The sequence below is a fragment of the Trichoderma aggressivum genome, assembly GCF_033847375.1.
Source record: "Trichoderma aggressivum f. europaeum strain CBS 100526 chromosome Unknown scaffold_001, whole genome shotgun sequence".
Lineage (NCBI taxonomy): Eukaryota > Fungi > Ascomycota > Sordariomycetes > Hypocreales > Hypocreaceae > Trichoderma > Trichoderma aggressivum.
Window position 1 is genome coordinate 996,476 of NW_026946367.1, and position 20,021 is coordinate 1,016,496.

The 20,021-nt window shown below is 52.8% G+C and overlaps 4 protein-coding genes across 4 annotated transcripts; 2 read left to right on the forward strand and 2 right to left on the reverse strand.

The window, feature by feature from the left end:
* Positions 1-141: 141 nt before the first annotated feature.
* Triagg1_252 (uncharacterized protein) lies at positions 142-2,937 on the reverse strand (the record flags this gene model as incomplete). The annotated part of the gene is made up of 3 exons (XM_062897520.1): positions 142-551; positions 1,707-2,679; positions 2,746-2,937. The coding sequence occupies 3 exons, from the start codon at positions 2,935-2,937 to the stop codon at positions 142-144; spliced, it is 1,575 nt and encodes a 524-aa protein (XP_062760602.1).
* A 673-nt stretch (positions 2,938-3,610) lies between these two features.
* Positions 3,611-6,554, forward strand: Triagg1_253 (transcriptional regulator family: ARID/BRIGHT; the record flags this gene model as incomplete). Its single annotated transcript, XM_062897531.1, has 2 exons — positions 3,611-6,436; positions 6,495-6,554. The coding sequence occupies 2 exons, from the start codon at positions 3,611-3,613 to the stop codon at positions 6,552-6,554; spliced, it is 2,886 nt and encodes a 961-aa protein (XP_062760603.1).
* A 6,719-nt stretch (positions 6,555-13,273) lies between these two features.
* On the forward strand, positions 13,274-14,368 carry Triagg1_254 (uncharacterized protein; the record flags this gene model as incomplete). Its single annotated transcript, XM_062897542.1, has 1 exon — positions 13,274-14,368. One exon carries the CDS (start codon positions 13,274-13,276, stop codon positions 14,366-14,368), a length of 1,095 nt encoding a protein of 364 aa, XP_062760604.1.
* Positions 14,369-15,496: 1,128 nt separating this feature from the next.
* Triagg1_255 (uncharacterized protein) lies at positions 15,497-18,389 on the reverse strand (the record flags this gene model as incomplete). Its single annotated transcript, XM_062897553.1, has 5 exons — positions 15,497-15,598; positions 15,689-16,023; positions 16,125-17,189; positions 17,287-17,515; positions 17,691-18,389. The coding sequence occupies 5 exons, from the start codon at positions 18,387-18,389 to the stop codon at positions 15,497-15,499; spliced, it is 2,430 nt and encodes an 809-aa protein (XP_062760605.1).
* Positions 18,390-20,021: the final 1,632 nt, after the last annotated feature.

A 20,021-nucleotide genomic window follows, 5' to 3' on the forward strand; every position in this document is an offset into this window, starting at 1 on the left:
TTTCAATTGAGTGGGCCAAAAACAAAAACAAAACAAGTACTCTTTCGTATACTAATCCCAAAGGCAAAGGGTAGTCTGACTATACCCACAACAACACCGGACAAAGACTCTGAAAGACCCCTTCTCGTTTGACCCCAGCCGTTACGTTTCACTCCCCATCTTCACTTTGACTTCTGCCTTGATTTCAAACTCCATACTATCGTCAAACTCAGTCTTGATGTCGACCTCCGTCTTGACATTGGCCCCCGCCTCGATTTTGACCCATGGCATATCCGCACACTTTTCCCCGTACCACGCCAATGTGTCGTAAGGCCCTTTCCCAAAGTTTAAAATAGTGGCACGATTATTCCCAATGGCTCCATTGCAGCCTAGGCACTCATCCAATTCACCAAGGACGATATGAAATACATTATTCAAGTTCGTTTCAGGCAGACAAGACCGTTCCGTACGAGCCTCGGGCCACTCCTGTCGCTCTGTACCTACGATGGTCTTCATCCACGCGAAATAGCAGTCTTCGAACCAAGCTACTTCGATAATTTGGGGCCATGGGCCTGCAATACCGTAGTTTTCTGTCAGGACTGTCGGCTCAAAGGAAGAGTGAAAGAGTCAAGGATGACAGCGCACAGTCACTATCACGGACCACGCAGCTAGGGTTACACAAAGGACTGTATTTATCTCTGACCTTCCTAGAACAAAGGGCCTGGGGCTCCTTCTCTTTATACTCGTTCAGTCCCCCAGCCAACTAGTGTATTAGCTGGGAACTCAGACACCTTTATCCGGCCTCAACGGGAAGATTCCTTCCTTTGTAACTTGACCTCTGACATTTTCGAGCCTGAAGAAATGCGCCTTAGATTGGTCATAGGTCCACATGTAGTCGGGAATTCTATCTCTGAGTGCAACTAGAGAGTCGACGTGAAACACTATTTGGTCCATTGTTGCTCTTGTGGGAAGGTGACGGATGATTCTGGTTCGTTTACATGTGGGCTCGAAGATTTCGGATGAAGAAGCGACTGCAGCGTGATTAAGCTCCTTGGAAGCAGTGGGTGAGAGGCTTTCTATAGAAATCGGACAAGTCACTAAGGAGGAACATCGTATGTAGAAAGCAGCATCCAGAATAAAACAACAAACAAGCTTTCATGCAGATGGAACGAAGATGAAGAACATGGTGTGATCGTGCCCTCGTTTGAATGGACGATTTGTTCAGACATGATTGCACGACAGGAAGACAAATCCTTCACAAGTAGACAAAGAGAAAAAGGGCCTTGTTAGTCCAATTGAACAGCGTTGTGCACTCTGACATGTCACCTGTAGCCGCCAATCAACCTCTATTCAATACTTCGTTTGTGTCTAACTGGTTTGCTTCAATTCGTTCAACCAAAAATCTATTCGTGCCGCGTCAATCTGCCCCAAGTAAAATTGGGCGCACGCGGCACTATCACATCCTCGACCGACATCTGCAGTGTACTGATCCAGAAGCCTCGATGTTACTTTATTCAGCCTCTCCAGCAACCCGTTATCAGCCACAAACATAGAGGGCGATTCATCTATTTCACTAGAGGAATGACATATTGTTGGCATCTTAGTTTGAGTATCTGTTGGTTGAGGCGGTGTCGGTTGCACATTGGTTTGGAATACACTTGGCCTATCCATTTCTGCATCCGAGGATAAAGTTTCCTCTCTTTGTAGTATATTCGAATCGCTCTTACATCGGCCCTGCTCCATGTGTGCTCGTTTCAGCGCAGACTCTGATCTGGGCGTCGTGCTTTCTCTGTCCCTTGCAAAAGGCAACTTGCGGGCCCGAGGCATCAATGCGCGAAAATTTTGTGTAGATTGCAACGTGTACGAGACATTGGCTTCATCTGTGGTTTGAGAGTCCTCCGCTGTGGAAGCAACAGTGTCTTGGCTTGCTTGCGGGGTCTCTTGGGAGCATCCTGAGTCGTAGTCACTCATGTCCATGCATATGGGCTGCCGCCAGGGATGCGATGATGAATTCGGATCGGATACAGATCGGTCACTCAGCAAAGAACCTGTATTTTTAACATTCGAAAAGACGCTAGATTGACTACTCGGTAGAGAAGACATGGGGGATATATCTTGGCTGTTAACGTCGACGGCGTTTCGCAGCGGAGAGCTCACTCGCGGCTGATGCACATTGCCGTGGTGGCTGAGATACGGTTGATAAGGATTCTGGTAGACAACGTGAGTGTTCTTTGGCATCATCTGGCATATTGATTGCTGCGATAAGTCATATGACGGAGATTGAAGAGGTTGATATTGTGCATCTGTTGACTGCAGCTGTGTAAGCGGGACGTCTGAATTAAGCATTGAAAGAAAGGAGAATTGCGATTGTGTTGGCGAGCTTCCATGTCTATCTAATGGAGTGATTGAGCTCAATCGCGGTGCAAAATCGTTTGGCGAAGGTGTTGGATATGACTGAGAGCGAGCTAGACTTGTAGCGGCAGTGTGAGGCGGGCCAGATATGCCGTCTTTGACCCGGAACCCGAATTTCTTTAGGGCGTAAATGACGACATGGAGGTCTCGGGTCTCCTTAAAGGTAAATAAAATGGTTTGCTGCTTTTGATGAATTTGAATGCACATCCGGTGGGAGGGCCTGTCGACCGTGATAGTCTCTAGTATGTTGCTGGATGATGTGATGAGTTCGGTAAGCTGGATGGATAGCTATCGTTGCTGTTAGATTCGCGCCAGACCGGTGGATGAGATAACAGGGATCAAGCAAAAACATACCACACGCTGTAGCCCCAAGTGCGATTGAAGCATCATGTCATTTGCGTCTCCGGTGATGGCCCGTCGTGCTTCCAGGGTAGCAGTCAAGCAGCTCTCCAGCTGGGTAGCATCGTAAACAGTGGAAGTGGATCCATCGTGGATCTCCAATCGCCGCAGAGAGCAGCCAGACAGCGGAGTTGGTGCGAGGGGCATGATTTGAGGTGGTCTTTGATATGAGAGGTTGGTTTTTTGAAGAGCTTCCAAAGAAGGGATATGAAGAGGAAAGCAGAAGACAAAAACAGAGCAGAAGACAAAAGAAAAGAAAAGAAACAATCATCAGTCATCAGTCATCAGTCATCAGTTCAACGCGGGAAGAAAAGCAAATGCTCGCTCGGTTGATGCAGCAAGGCCGTTAGTTGCTTGATCTAAGATGCAGGCACCGCGGGAAGGGAGCTACCATGGCAAAACTCCGATTGGCCCGTGGGCGGTGGGCGCATCTCACGTGCAGATAAGATTGCCCGTGCGCCAGTCGATTTTCGTCGCGCCGCGCCAAACCCACGAATAGCCCGAGCCTTGTTTGACCACGCGAGGCGACACTTGCCGACGACGATTTCTCCCCTCTTGTCGCCAGAGCTGCGAAGGACGATCTGGAGGATTTGGAGAGACGGATCCGAGATTCGACCGAGGTGCCGCCTTTGATTCGCCAGACACGATACGGCGCAATTTCGACCCAAACCCGCCGACATTGACAAACGCGCAGGGCAGAGCTGCTACATCGCTTGGCCAGCAGCCCTGGGTCGGCATCGCTCAATTCGACACGCAGCTTCGGCATCGGGTTTTATAGACTTAGCACGGCATAAGAGAGCTTCGAACATCATCCGTCAAAATGACTTCTTCCCCTCAGGAGGTGCCCTTGCACGCCATAGAGAGGACTCCCGAATATGAAGACTTCATGAACAAGCTGAGAGACTACCATGCGAAGCGAGGCACGACGCTGGATCCGGAACCCAAGGTTGGCATGATCCACCTGGACCTGTACAAGGTCTTCAACCACATTGTCGCCAGCGGTGGATATGATAAAGTTTCGGAGGAGAAATTGGCATGGCGGCGCATGGCAGCTGAGCTTGGCCTTCATTCGAATAACGAGGCATCGACGGCCTTTGCTCTCAAGGAAAAGTTTTACAAGAACCTCGCCGCATACGAAATCAGCACAGTCCATGGCAAGGAGCCGCCGCCCAAAGACATTCTGGAAGACGTCACAGCCAAAGGCGCAAGTCTGTTGACGCGCACGAGAGAAAACTTTCGCGGCAAGCGGGAAAGCAACGTCGGAGCCACGGATAGCGCTGCGTCTGGCGATGACGGCACTCCAACCCAAGAACGACCAGCGCCAGACCCTGCCGCAAGTGCTCGAGCTTCTCGCGGTCTTCGTGAGGCTCCTCCTCAACGGGTCATCTTCCAGCCCGATACAGGCCCGTCCCGAACCACAAGACAGGCGTCCAACCAGCAGGCAGGCAACTCGGCCTCGCCAGCGGTAAACCACGTGCATCAAAACGCTCCTCATCACCAAGCTGCCCATCCGATGCCACTGATGGCGATCCATAACAACTCACGGGGGCCTTCTATCCTACACCACCCTCCAAACTCCGAAAACACATCACATTTGGTAACCTCCTACCAACCGAAGCCGATGAAGCCGCTCCAGCTGCGTCCCGTGGCAACCCCGAGCAACACCCCGAGCGAGTTCTTTAAAGCTAAACTACCGCATCGATTTGCGCTCGATCCTGCCAACAGACAGCCCATGCAACCCGGCAGTAAGTTTGACAAAGCCGTGTTTTCCCCTGAGAGATGTTGTGCTAACGCGTTTGGATTTGAAGCTGGTTTTGATGGCCCCAACATTTATACCCGATGCCTAAATGCTCTCCGCTCTTGCGTCCCCGCGGAGCAGGCTTTTGCGCTCAATCACCTGGTGAAGATATCGTTTGAACGAGGTGATAAGTACAAATTCGACTCTTTCCCGGGATTGGCCGAAGGCCTTGTGGAGAAGGCGCTGCAGATTGGCAACCTCTTCTACCATGTCAATTGGACGATTTCCTGGGATTCTTTCGCCGAGTCAAACGATATTGGCTGCCTAGATGGCAATTACGGCACACAAGATATCCTAGAACGAATCTCAAACTCGGTTGAGCGAGACATACCGGATGTCATCCAAACCGAAAAGTTTGCCGATGAAATGGTGTTGACAACCGAGGCCATTCTCACTATCCGAAACATGGTGACGCTGCCTGAAAATGCGCAAAACATGTCCGACTTCTACCCTGTCAAGGACCTGATATGCATACTTTTGCATCTGCCGGCAAGAGACTCACTTACCGAAGTTAAGCATCTTGCTCTTGACATTGCAGAGCAGCTGACACCTTTCATGGCTCTGGAATCCGACGACCCTCTATACAAGACACTCTTAGCCCAGCTCTCTTCAGAAGATAGAGGAACTATCCTGACAGCACTTCGCGCGCTGGGTCGCATTTCTGTGAATCTGGAGGCGACAAACAAACTGGGCGAGGTGCCAAACACAACACTGCAGCGGATTGTGAACTGGCTGCTGCTAAACGATGACGAGCTCATTGATGCCTGCCTCGACTTTCTATACCAGTACACGGCCGTTGTTCCCAATCTCGACAACTTGGTGCGATCTATCGTCCCGGACAATCTGGTTCAGCAGCTTGTCCGTCTATTAGCACACGGGGCTCGCAAATATACCAGAGAGTATACAGTTATCCCAGAACAGAGGTTGCCGGCAAAGGACGAAATTGCGCCAATGCCCAATGACCTACTTCAGGAAATGTTGAAGCTGGAGGAGCCGGACCGGGTCCACCAATGGGTCAGGTGCTTCTTCGAGGAAGACAACCGATCCTTTATTACCCAGCTTGCCGCGTGGCAGGCTTACCAGTCGGCATTTGCCACCCCTCTGAAGGCTATCAATCAACCCATGATCACCCCGGCGGACTTCATTAGAAGCAGCACGTCTGTTTATAAGGATTCCAACGCCCAGGTGCTCAGGGAACCTGGTGATCCTCAGCAAAAGTTCATTATCCATGGCATTCGAGCGCGGCCGCGGCCCCTCGCATTTGACGGTACCGAATATGGCCGCTGCTTATGGGCTATGAACTCCGAAAACAAGAACGAAAAGTGCGGTCACTTTTATCTTAAGCAAGAGGAAATGTGGAATCACATCCTCACGGCACATCTGAATGAGCAGAGGGGCGAAAATGGACAGTTCTCTAATCTCGAGAAGGACTATCAATGCACCTGGGCCGAGTGCACAAAGTACGACAAGCCGACAAAGATGCATCTGCAGACTCTCGCCCAGCACATCTCTACGCACATTTCAACCATGATCCCGAGCCCCGGTTCGTTTAACAGGCGTCCGCGACACCCGTGGGTCATTCCGGCAAAGACGATGAGTATCGTGCTGGAAGAGACCCCGACGTTTCGTGATGAGCGGATGCCCGAGGCACCTCCCCAAGCTGGCGGCATCCCGCTTAGTGCCGTGTTGGTGCTCCGCAACATTGCTCGTAACGTGGTCAAGACAGAGGCTGAGGAGGAGCTTCTCAAGGAACAGTCTAGGACTTTTGAGAAGGGGGGATGGAATGAGAAGCTCTTCCGGCCTCACTTGACTCAGTTGCACGGCATCTTGGCGGAGAATCTTGCCATGGTAGGTTACTTCATGCCCCTCTTTATGGAAATTATGGTAGCTAATGGGTTTGTTACAGAGCCCATATATCGCGTCGCTATTGGAGCTGATAATCCCGGTGCCAGATGACCGCGATTAAGCGATCAATTGATTTACGTGCTAGCTACTCAGACGGAACCATCATCAGGACGAATAACCCAGATGGTTTGATTATGTGTACTATGCATCGTTGAGACGAGCGGAGCTATGAGCGCGAGCGAAGATTACGTGGCGGTGTGTTTAGGTTTCTTTTTATACTTGTTGTTTTGGTAATGAGGTTGGTGATGATTCGATTTGTCAACGGTACGATATGATACGAGGTTTAGCCCGTGTGGTTTTCATACCCCGGCGTTTTAGGTAATGAAGGATGGAAGAGTGAAGAACATTGATATTTTTTTTGGAGAGTGAGGGGGTTAGAGTTGGCTGTGCTTGCTTCTGGTTTGCTCCGTATTGGGCTTTTGGAGGATTGGTTTATAGCGAGCTCCTTTTTCAAGCCACTTTTTTGAAGGAATCATAATCAAAGCAGTACAAGCACAGTACATTGCAGCTCATCCAATTATGTGAATGCCGCAGCTCTTTTGCCAGAGCAATTGGCACTCAGCGTAGAAGGATCAAGTGCCGTTGGGATGAAGCTATTGGGAACCCAGAAGCGGCACGCAACGAGTGGACTGATTACCTTGATAGCCCAACAATGCACGAGCACGGAGTACATGATGCTACTGCATACATCTGCATCCATCAGGCAAGGTGCCCAACGCACCAGGACCTGACCAGGCGATAACATGCCGCAACCAATCCAAGGCACAAAAACAGCCTCTTGGGCGCTTAGCATGTGAAGGAGAGATTCCAAGACCTGACCTGTCAAGACGCGTGCCATTTGAGTTTTTCTCCAAGCAAACTCGGAGGATGCGCTCCGAACGGGGCCGCGATCTGCATGAAGCTTTTCTCGCCCTCCCGCATATCGCGACGAGGGGGGAGGGGGAAAGTCAAGCGCGAGAATGGTTGGGTCTCGATAGTGTTTTGATGCCGGAAAACCTAAAATCCAGGATTATACACGCCCATGAAGGCGATATCATTCAACGGGCTCAAAAGGTGACTGGTCATGCCACGCGACGCGCTGCAGACACAAGCAAAAGTGGTCGAGAATCCACGAGGCGTAGTCTAGACAACCTGATGATGGACTGACACGGCAGACAAAGGTGGTGTAAGGGGGCCACGCCACCGTTTCCGCTTGAGTGGTGCTTTCGCTCTTCCGAAGCAGATAGCGAAGGGGGGGGCTTTCCTCCAAAGAAGCTGATTCTTGCTTCGTATCGCCTCTGAGCTTTGAGCTTCTTCGGAAGCGTGGGGTAGCAGCGCGGCCGCGATGCAACTGCACTACTGTACTCGTACATCTCGCCCGATGTGGGGGAAGGCCGTTACTCGCCCAAAAGCCCCCCCCGTATCTGAGGGAAGAAGAAAAAAAAAAACTGAAAACCGACAATGCAGCGCCGTCGTGGGAGCTCCCCCTGTGGTGGTGGTGTGCTCGTGTGGATACAGAATGTCTGCAGAGGTGCCCATTCAATAGATCGCGCCTCGACTGCCGGCCGTGCAGCCATGGCCACACCATCTTGGTGTTGCTGAGGAGAAGAGGGTCTAGGCAGCTAAATAAAATTTTTCCTGTCATTCGCACCCAACCTTGCAATCTGCTTTGCTGCTAGCTAGCATCTGTGTTGGTGGTCTGAGCCTCATTATTGTCCCTGCTAGACCAACTCTTGGTTGATGCTGGATGAAAAAAACTCTTTGGGGGGAAACAAGAAGAAGCCTTTTGCCGAAAGCCGGAGATGAAAGGTCTCTTTAGCAAGGTCAGCAGGATGGTTTTCACCCAAAGCTGAAGACCGCGTTGGGTAGTTGGCTCAGGGGCTTATGCCAGCCACCAGCCGGCAACCATGTTCGGTTCAGTCGCCAACCATTGGGAAACGTGGGGAGCCCGCGTTGCCGGCCGCGGTGTCGTGCTCCGGCCCCCGGAACCTTACCCAGGTCCAATCTCGCAGTGGTCATGCGGACAAGTTGGTTTTTTTCCGCATCGGTTCGTGAAATCCGGGGTGTCGACTGCGTAGGAGCTTTGACCAGTTGTTGGAGAGAGGGTTGCCACGAAGCGACTCCTGTCGGATAGTTTCTGTGCTTGCCGGCGCAAGGAAGATTGATGCCGAATTCAGCACGAGGGCCGAGTAAGACGGTCCGGTCCCGATGTACGAGAGCCGAGCATGCTCAGGTTGTTGTCTGTTTCTCGATCCCGAATCAACGCTGAACCGAGACAGCAGGACAGCGCTCCATCGCACCGTTTGCGTCTGGGTGTACTGTGCTTGCAAACGATGTACTCTGAGCACACATACGGGTGCATTCTCAGGCACTTCGAAAAAGGGGGGAGCCTAAGGGTGTGTGCATCTGTTCCGCGCTCCTGGGAGACCCCAGAAAAACGCTAACAAGGGGTAGCTACCCCGGCGAGTCTGGCAAGACCTCCCTCGCCAGGGCGGCGGCAAACAACCTTATTGATGAGTGAGGAAGCACTCTTGCCTGAGTCCCGTTGCGGGAGAACGGTAGAGACACACGCGGCACTAAAGCCAAGCGGTCGAATGGCCATTTCCATAGCGCGAAGCGTGACAATTTGGCCATCCTCAAGCATCCGGAGAAGCTGGCATATACTTTGCCGTACGAGGTACGAGTAGCTACAGAGTACAAGTACTCGTAGGCAAGCAGGGTCAGGGAATATCTCTCCTGGCCGTGCTTGCTTACGACCTCGATCTCGTGACCTTGAGGTACGACGTTGATGCTGATGCGGTTACGAGCATGTCCATTCCTGCGAAGATGATGTGGTGGGGTGACGACGCAATGGCTCAGGGGTGATCATCCTCCTCATGGGGAAGAGCGAAAGAGCTTCATGCGCTGAGCTGCCAGCTTGGCCGAATCAAATGACTAGACACGGAGACGCTTGGCCGAAATCGCTGTTTTGGAAACAACTTGGGCATGCATACCAAGTCCAAGTACCCGTTGGCCGCAAGCAGGTCGAAACGTTCGGCACACCGCATTTCTCGTGTCCCCCCCATCCGTCCATCCTCACTGCTCTCTTGTGTTGCTTTCCTTCTCTGCCGTGTACGTGTAGTCCAAGGCACGCCGTGCCCCAGAAGGCTTACGGCAAGCCTTCTCCAGAGCCCCATTTGATCTCTAGGCAGACACATTTCGAAGCTCCATACAAGCTCCACGAGGCTGGAGCCCGGAGCACCGCAGTTTCTAAGCGCGGGTACCTTTTTTTGCCCTTGAACCCTTCTTCACTGCGAAGTTACGGGCTCCGCTTCTGGCAGCGTCCGGGACCCATCGCCTGATCGACAACCATGTTTGTCTGTCACCTCTTCCCCCCTTCCCAGTTGTTTAGTGGACCAGTGGCCCCTCTCCAATCCCCACAGCGCATTGTTAGCTTCTGCTAGGGGGCGTCTTGATGTTGGTGTGCCGTGCTTCCAGAAGCCGATGCAGAAGCTCCAGCGATACCAAGGTGGCGTGCAGAGCGCGTGGGGGGAGGCTGGATACCGAACATGACAAGGGCAGCCACTTTTGTAATTGAATTCTGTGAAGCAAAAGCGACAAGGTGTGGCTTCGAGGGATCTGAGTTTTCACCTCGTGGCCTGGGACACCTTCAGAAGACGCCCGGCGCCTACGGGATCCTCTCAAGGCCCGCTGACGCCACAGAGCCGTGATGGCCGCGAGGAAGACGAGGGACTTTGCCTTGTAAACCTGCGTCATTGAGGCCTTTGCCTGACTCGTCGAGATCTATCTTGACAAGGACATGGAGGTCGATACAGAGCTGCTTAGGCCTCAAAGAAATTGACTGAGAGGAGCACCTATTGCTGACAAGATGGATTCAGGGTGATTCAACGTCATAGGCAGGTCGTCATAGCCGAGGCGAAGCTGTCTCATGGATCAGAGGTTTGCGAGATACGTAAGCCATAGGACCTGAGGATTTGAAAGGAGCCGTCTGTAGAAGTTTCTGGGTAACAAGACGCTCGATGGGGAAACTTCCGGGTCCGTGTGAGCAGCAATCCTTTGGACGAGAGAGGCTCAGCTAGCATAAGCAGGCTTGACGGGAGCCTCCAACGGTCTGGTTGTCTTGGCTATAGACTCTTGACGCGTCTGAGGCTGCTGCACTGGTGTTGAGCATCATGCACCTGCACAGTACTGTATGACAGCTCCTTGCATAGCAACGCCCTACGTTCGCATCGCACAAGCACGACCACCTCGTCTCCCGCATTCTCGATTCACCTCAAAATAGCCACGATGCTTCAGCGGGACCAGAAAATTGCGCCAAGACGCTTCCGGGCAGCGCCACATCTATTGTTGCACCCAGGAACGACGATGTCCTTTTTTGGGTGGGAACCCCCACGGGACAGAATGTCGATGCCTGGGGAGTCCATCGAGGTCTAGACAGGTGAAGAGGACACATTGGACGCTGAAGAGGGACCGGATTCAAAAACACTGACACAGAGTTTGTGGCTCTGGTATTTTGTTGGGGTAGGTCAGTTGAGAATGAGGGTTGAAAGCAACAAGTGCAGCCAAGCACCCGTCCCCATTGGATGTCTCGGTTCGGTTGGACAGTGTAGCATGATCCCCGCCATGGCGGCGACATCGGATAAGATGAAGCGAGCTCAGCTTGTTCCTTTGTTGTTGAACCACAGCACGCAGCATACTCGTAACGCACGTGTATTACTTTGCAAAACACTCTGAAACACCAATCGAGTTTGAGGATATTCTCAGCAACAAGATTCACTTGATGCGTCTGTGGCCATAGATTACCGAGGCCGTGGAATGATTGAAGCCGGATTATCGGGAGCTTGGGTGTGCAGTGCGAGATGGCTTTCGCACACCCTCTTTTTTTGCAAGCGGCGGTTTTATTTTGGCTTGTCCGGATCCAAGACAGCTTGATCGTTGTCTTACAGTGTCTCTTCCGCGCTCGGGATGAGACAACACTGTGCTAAACGTTTCTTCTTTTGGAGACAGCTTCGATGTCTGCTTGCAGATTTGCAACAACTTCACGGCGGCAAAGTGCGACCCCAGCTTTTGCCTCTCTGCATCGCTCGGATCCGATACGGCTATGGCAAGTGGTGCAGATCGGCTACTACTGTACGTGAACCCCGATCGAGGCCCGGCCAAGTGTCTGTTTTCGCCACAACACCACAACTGTGCCGCGCCACGTTGTCTGTACATGGGAAAAATCTTCCTCTCCAACCGCCCGCCCAATCGGACGCTGCAGAACGCCAGAGACGGCGTCGGCGAAAGAGGCTGGAGGGCAGCCGAGAACGCAGCAGTGTGTCTGTCTGCATCCCGCAGCCTGCATTTGAAATCAGAATCAGACAATGGATGGCCTCGACTGTGTCGCTCATCTTGGGATCGACACAATTGCGGCCTTGTTGACCTGTTTTCCCCATGCTCGTACGAGTACTCCGTACATACTGCAGCATTGCCACAGGCAGAAAATTGAACTATCTCGGAACAGGGCCGGCTTTGCCCAATCTCAGTTGATCGGCGGCTCGGGCAAGATTGTGGTGCCCAGTACCCTAACCTAACAGCTGTCAGCGACGACTGGACGAGTATCTGCACATCCCGAAATGCCGCTGTACTCGTATCAAGCAAGGCCAGAGCAAGAATCGGCAGCCCTCTGCGTCACATGCCCACTGAAAGCCCACTGTAAATTGTACATCCCTTAGGCCCGCCGCCAGGAAAATCTCGTCCAGACGAAGATTTGAGATAAGTAGCCTTGATAGTGCTGTATGTAGACAGCACGGCGAAGATCATGGATGGACCTGTTGCCCACAATACATAGATGGAGACCGTGGACGAAGATTCGCAGCTCAGGAGGAGGCTCGCGACGCACGGACTGGCTGATCTTTTGCCAGGTTCCTGCTTAGTCACGCGGCACTGCTTGCAGTTTTTTTGCCCCTCCAGGTCGTCGCGGTACACGGCTTGTACTTTGGCCAGGATGAGCAGCTGCGAATACGGAGGGCTGAGTACCGCCTCTGGGCGATTATAGCAGCACTACTATAGGTACCACCACCACGACCTCAGCACTACTATAGGCACACAAGACTCGTAAGATGCGAGCTTGTACCATCTCCGTAGTGGTGTGGCTCTTCTCACCTCGGGCTGGCCATTGGGCAGCCATCAATTGGAGTAATTTTAGCAGCCAATTCAGAATTTTCCCCCTCGTCTGACGCTCCGGGCAGCGGTACATGCGGGTGACCTCGATACCTAGATACACGGCCTCGACTCTTTTCCTCTCTCGTCGCTGCCGGACCTCCCGCCGCGCTAAAGCTTTTAGTTGAATGCGGCGGCCACACCCACTAAAAGCCCACTCGCCATCGCTGAGACCCAGATGCACGCCCACTGCAGCCCCCCCCCTGGCCGCATCCACTAAGCCCACTGCGCTACAGCCCCTCGACTTTGCCATTTCTTTTTTTTCCGCCATGCCCCATGTTCGGCGCCCCCACTCCTCCAGCTGGTACTTGGGCCAAATCCTATATCAAGACACTCCTCGACGGCTGTTCGAAAGCAGCCATTCTCTCTTCTCTCTGCATACCCAACCACCTCCTCTCCCCGCAAGCAAACACAGACTTTTCAGCTCTCTCTGGGCTTTTTATAACGCATAGACTCTTCCATCGTTTTTGTGCCAATTCATCCTCCTCTTCAACCAGACAAAGCCTTCGTTACACCGCTCTACGAAGCCCCTCCTCCTCCTCTCCTCTACTCCTACTACTCTTTTACCTCTTCCACACAACAAACACACACACAGTCACAATGGCCTTCTCTACTCGAAGCGTACTGCGCGCCTCTCGCGCCGCCAACTTCTCAGCTGCCTCCCGTGTTGCTGCTCCCAGCAACGCCGTTCGCTTCTTCTCGGCCACCCGTGCCGTCCGCGTGTCTGACACCGCCAACAAGAAGAGCGTAGTCCGCGAGAAGGAGGTTCCCGTCACCGTCTATGGCGCTGGCCAGGGTGACAAGCAGACTCTGCAGGTTCCTGATGGCGCCTCCAAGGTCCCCTACGACAGCCCCGTCCCCGCTGAGCGCGAGGAGGTTGAGCCTCTTAACAAGAAGGTCTACGACCAGCTGCCTCACACCGTCAAGAGCATGACTGTTCAGGACAAGGTCATCATCATCACTGGTGGTGCTCGTGGTCTCGGCAACCACATGGCTCGAGCCTGCGCCGAGGCTGGTGCCAAGGCCATCATCATCTTCGATGCCAACCAGGAGCTGGGCGACGCTTCCGCCGCCGAGCTGCACCAGAAGTCTGGTCTCCCCGTCTCCTTCTTCAAGGTCGATGTCCGTGACGGTGCTGCCATCAACGCTGCCGTTGACTCCGTTGTCGAGCTCTACGGTGCTCCCGACGTCCTGGTCAACGCTGCCGGTATTGCCGACTCCAACATCAAGGCTGAGACCTACGACCCCGCCATGTTCCGTCGTCTGATCGACATCAACCTCACTGGTTCTTTCCTCATGGCCCAGGCTGTTGGCCGCTCCATGATGGCCGCTGGCAAGCCTGGCAGCCTGATCCTGGTTGCCTCCATGTCCGGCTCCATCGTCAACTACCCCCAGGAGCAGAGCTGCTACAACGCTTCCAAGGCTGGTGTTATCCAGTTCGCCAAGTCCATCGCTGCTGAGTGGGCCAAGTACAAGATCCGTGTCAACTGCATCTCTCCCGGTTACATGGACACCGCCCTCAACCGTGTCCCCGCCCTTGAGGCCCAGAAGAAGATCTGGAAGTCCCTGACTCCTCAGGACCGCCTGGGTGCTGTTGACGAGCTCAACGGTCTCTGCGTCTTCCTCGCTTCCGACTCATCCAGCTTCATGACTGGCTCCAACGTCATCATTGACGGTGGTTACTCATGCTACTAAAGGACGAGCCATCTCCTCCTGCATAGCACATCATCAGCATTTCACAACACATTAATATCTATCACGGAAGCGATACCGCTCGCAGCCTTGAGGGTTCGGGCATGGGAGTTTTGGGAGATATCGATGCACGAAATCTGCATTCGATTCTGAGGCAGCCATAAAATTGGGGACATAGTTGGCTTCGGCCACTGTCGATTTGTTTTTCTATGCGACCATGGTGCTTTACTGCGAAGATGCATTCGCCTTTTTTTTTCCTGCTTTTTTTTTCTAGTTTGGAGTTCATTCGGGTTTTGCTGTCTGCCGGTCGGGGTACACGGAGCCAGACATGCATAGAGGGAATAGACGTCGAGTTCAATGATGCGAAGATTAGAGAGATTTTAGAGATGAAAACTACATTTTAGCCAAGACATGTTGGCAGATGAAATTAATGAAAGTGGCCTTGAGGCTTTTTAAAGTTATAACTTTTTGCTTGCTCTAATTGTTTTGTGAATACTTCATTTCACATCTACCTAGTATGCATTGCAATGCGTGGTATCAAATTACAGATAGTAAATCGTATGTATATAAACTACCCATCTTGATATGTACCTACCACTGCCGTCCAAATATGCATAAACCAACTCTCCACACTTCCAATCCCGCAACGTAAACAAACATGTCAGGGGAGGAGAAAAAAAGAAGCATTTTATTATTTCACCTGGGTATTGACTTAACTAACTCTTGTTTTTTCTTTTTTGTAAAAAAACGACAAGAAGAAGAATAAGAAAAAAAAATAAAAAATTGAAGTAGATGGCGAAAATAAAAAAGAACAGCACTAGATTCATGAAAAGTGCTCCCATCGAAGATTTCTGCGAAGAATAGATGCCAAAAAAAGAGCACATGACAAAGAGGAGCCGCAGCTCTAGATACACAGCCCCCCCTAGTTTGAAAAAAAATCCCGTAACCGAAGAAAAGAAGAAGAAAATGGATGAAGGCCAAAAGAACAAACAATGGTATGCCTCTAATATTCAAGGTTTTCTTTTTGAAAAAGGAGAAAAAAAGGGGAAAAGGTGGGCGAGCAACCTCTGCAGTTGTTTTTCTTTTTAAGGGGGAAGGGTGGGGGAAGGAGGACATGAGATTTTGATATGCTTAGGCACCTTTCCGAGCCTTTTCTTGTGCTCGCTGTTCTCGTGCAGCTCGGACTAGGGGGGACAACTGTGATAGATCGACACATTGTTTCATGAATTCGTGCTACAGTGGCAAGCAGGTCAGCAAATGGAACGTTTCTCAAAGGGGAGTAACCAATAGCAAGAATGGGGAAATATGAAATAATACACTCACTCTTAGTAAATCATGGGCGCTGGCCCTCTTCTCGGGGTCCACCTTCAATGCAAAATACAAGAAATCTCTAAACACCGCCGACAGGTCGCCCTCGTTCTTGATCTGCGGCGTACCATTGGTAGCAATCAGCCACAGAGCACGAAGAGGCGATTCTGTCAGGTACGGCGGCTCGCCCTCAATCATCTCAATGGCCATGATGCCAAGAGACCAGATGTCGACTTTGCGGCCGTACTCCTTGCGCGTGACGACTTCGGGGGCCATCCAGTACGGTGTACCAACCATAGTGGTGCGCTTGTTCTGGGCCTCGTTGATGGTCGCGCAGAATCCAAAGTCGGCTACATCAGATGATTAGCATGGGTATTAGAAGGATAAAATCTTTCTCTTCTGAATTTTGGACTTCTTGAAAAGAAGATAGTAGGGAATAGGAGTTACTCACTAAGCTTAATGTTGCCCTCGCTGGACAAGAGAATGTTGTCGGACTTGATATCACGGTGAATGACGCCCTTAGAGTGCAAGTGTTGTAGTCCTCTCAACGTCTCTCTGCAGACTGAGGCAATCTGTCCCTCAGTCATGATGTTAAATGTCACAACGTCTGTCAGACTGCCGCCTTCCATGTACTCCATGACGACCCAAAGCTCGCCGTCACAGAGGTAACTATCAATAAAGTTAACAATGTTGGGGTGAGAGCTGTCCTTCATGACGAGGATTTCGTTGATGATGAGGTCCTTCTTTGGCTGCTGCTCCAGGTTCATCTGCTTGATAGCCACCAACCGGTTGGTGCCCCTCTCATGACCCGTGTACACTCCACCAGAGGCACCCTGTCCAATCTTAGTGAAGCCTCTGTAAATGTTGCGCGGGTCGCCTTCGCTGCATATCCGCCTGAGAGAGGCCACAACGTCCATGCCATTGCTCTGGCGGACTCGTTGTCTCGGACGCGCACTGGCGGCAGCTGCTGGTGCGCTTGGACTTGGTTGCTGTTGTCGCTGCGCACTGTGGCCGTTGGCTTCCGGAGCGCGAGCGTAACCGGCGGCGGCCGTGGGAGCTGCCATGTGCGGGGACGGCTGTCTCTTGCTGGGGGCTCGGCCAAGCTGTCCAGTCATGGCTGCCTGAGCCTGAGCCATGGCCTGCTCCTGTTGCTGCTGCATCAACTGTTGCTGGTATACATTGGCCTGGGTGGCGGGACTGAGAGAAGGCGTTTGCGGAGTGTAAGGTGACAGGCCGTTGGTGCGAGAGTTGGATCGTGATCTGTGCTCCTCTGGAAGCATTGCGGTGCTTTCCTGGGAATGACCATGACTGCCGGAGGAGGCATCGTCCAAGGGCTGCGCCATACCGATGCCAGAGTCCTTTGCCGCATATGCGCCCGGTGGGAGAGGCCTGTTGTTCATGCTGATTGGAGGCTTCGGCGCCGGTCGGCTCGGCATGATCTCCTTGATGGGGCCGGGGCCATGGGTTCTACTACCGGCAGGGACGGGAGGTGGTGCCCGGGGATTCTCAAAGCTTCCTGTGATGACAAACCCTTGGTTAGACTGAATGCGGGACAAACTTGACAGACATGGACAATGCGAACAAAGGAAACCATGAGGGTCAAAAAACCATACCAAAGTAATTGCTGGGATATGTGTTTGGTGATGTCGGAGAGACGCCATATTGGCGAGAATCTGTGGCTCCAGCATTGTGAAACTTTTCGAGAGACTGATCTTCGGGTGGCCGCTCGGTGGTTTCTTTGTAGAACTGCAGGATATCAACCATGGTCTGAGGGTTCTCTCTCCTCTCCTTCTCGGAGATGCCACTTTCGTTGATGAGTCGCTGCCATTCTTTGGGAAGTCCCTGGTCAAGCATTAGCATTGGCAGCATGTTTTGCGTTAGCATCCTCATCCTCATCCTCATCGTCGTCATCGCGGGGGTCGGGACTGGCTGCGTGGCCATGCGGGGTTCACGCAGTAGCAGTAGCTGAAGAGCATTGAAGATGAAGACGAAGATGCCGCCACGGGTTTGGACTAACGGTAAACTGGCCGGTCGTGCTGTCGTAGCCCACATGCGTCACATGAACAGGGTTCTCGGGCGCAGATATCACAGGCTTCTTCTGAGAGCCGACCAGGCTGTTAACAAAGCCGGAGAAGCCCGACTTCTTGCGCGAGGTCGAAGGCTTGCCCTCCTTGGCCTCGTCGGAGAAGCGCTTGGGGCTCATGAGGCCGTCGGGAACGCGCCCGGGCTGGGGCTTTTCCAGCGCCTGGTCCATGGCAGCGTAGCTCGGCGACGACGTGGGCGAGGGTCTGGCGAAGCGGGGGTCTGTCGCGGCCTTGACGAGCGACGGCGGCTGGGCTGCGGTGAACTTGGTGGCCTCGATGTGGTTGAGGATGGATGTGCCGTCAAATGGCGCGCCGATCAGGTCCTCGTTGGCGCGGCTCTGGTTGGGGTCGCTCAGGCGGAATCGGGCGCTGAGGTCTGGCGATGCATTCGTTCGCTGCTGGAAGCTCGAGGGGTGCGGCCGCGGGGAGCCGCTGGACGCGTTTGAGGCCGTCGACCGCACAGGCGGAGCGCTGGGGGCTCGTCGAAGGTTGCGCGAGCTGGAGCTTTTGCCGTCGAGCGACTCGGTGTCGTAGCCGGAGGAGGAGCGGCCGTAGGGCTGGTGCGAGGGGGGCCGCTTGATGAGTTTGCGACGCTGGGAATTGCCGTTCAACGGCGGGCTCTGGCGCTCCATGAGAGTTGGTTTGTCCAAGCACGCACCCTTACTAAGACTGTCTCAGCCCACACAAGAGGGTCCCCGTCTGTGGCCCGTCCGTTGGACCTTTTGGGGGTGTGCGAGAAAAAAGGAACCTTGACCTGAAAGAGGCGGCGCGGCCAGCCGTTGCGGACAATACTATGGCCAATTGCCAGAGAGACGGCGAATGGGGAAAAAAAAATTGGACAATAGGATTAACCGGGGGGGATGTTGTATGGAGTAGGTAGGTCGGGTCAGTCAGGCCAGGCCAGGCAAGCAAAAAAGTGAGGTTAGCAGGCGATGGGCAGTCTGGAGCAGGGCAGGACGGGTAGCCAGGCAGCTGAATCACCGCTTGTAGTTCTCGATGTGCCAGCACTCGTTATTCTTGTAACAAAGAGTGTGAAGAACAAGAGGAAGAAAGAAGAAAAGCCAGACTGACGGACGGCGTTCCAGGATTCTCTAGATCCCGTCCACCTTCAATTTTGCTGCGCTGCTATTCCCTGCCTGCACTCGTCCTGGGCCCCATAAGAGTGGCAGATTGTTCACAAGATAATAGGCCCAAGAGGGGCGCGAGTGGGTGCGAGCTCCGGGCTGAGATGCACTGTGCTTGGCTGCTATATGCGGGTCAAGTTTAACATACAGTGCAATGGATGCGCTCGTACGAGTACGCGTGCACTCTGCTCTAATCTAGGTCCCTTGAGTAGTGCAGCGATGCGCAAAAAAAAGCAACTGGTTTTCAAGGGAGCTGGAAATACTGGGCTATTGGTTGTGAATCCGTGTTGGAGAGAGGTACAGTAGCAAGCATGCAAGCATTCATCCAACAGTCGAGGAACAATGCGGCCAAGAGCGCAAGTGTGAATAAGACGCCGCCTAAAATAGCAGAGCCAGCCACAATGCGCGAAAAGTTGACGAGTTCCACTGTCAACAGCAAACTACAGGCCTGTATGATCCTTCTGCCGTCCAAGCTATTATTGGTGATTGAAACTGCTGGCCCAACAGAAACCCGTGTTTGTCTTATGCGTTCGAGTTGTGGCGAATGATCAACTCTGCACTGCCTTTCATGCTTTATGGAATCAAGCATTGGATCAATGGAATTCCATGCCCACGGACCTGAAGCTGCTTGGCCAGACAGACACTGTAGACCTACAGTGCGCATCTGGCGCGGGCACATGGTGGACAAGGCCCGGTCTCTTTGGTGAGCGCTGTGCTTTGTATGAAGGAGGGGGAGGGGCCACAGGAAGAGAGCAAGTCTTGGTTCGCTCTCACGTTAACGCTGAGCCGGGATAAGGCCTGTAATCATTACTGGAGCTTGACAAATAGACGCGATAAAGGCCAAGCCAGTTTGAACGACTCTGGAACGTTGTTGAACGCAGACGCAGTAGAGTAGAATAGTACAGGCAGGTGATGATTTCTCTCTTTGTCTCTTTCCTGCACCTCATCCGCGGCTTGTCTGTATCCCTCCCTTGTCATTCGTATCTGCTGGGATTGTCATTGTCCCTCGGTCTGCCCCTGTCAGTACTGGGGAAGCTCATGCTGCGATGCTGCTGAAATCGTCACTGGCGCAGATCGGTGCCAAGTACGGCGGACCAGGGCATTGGATTGGCTGCCTGTGTCTCATCAGACGCTATTCCT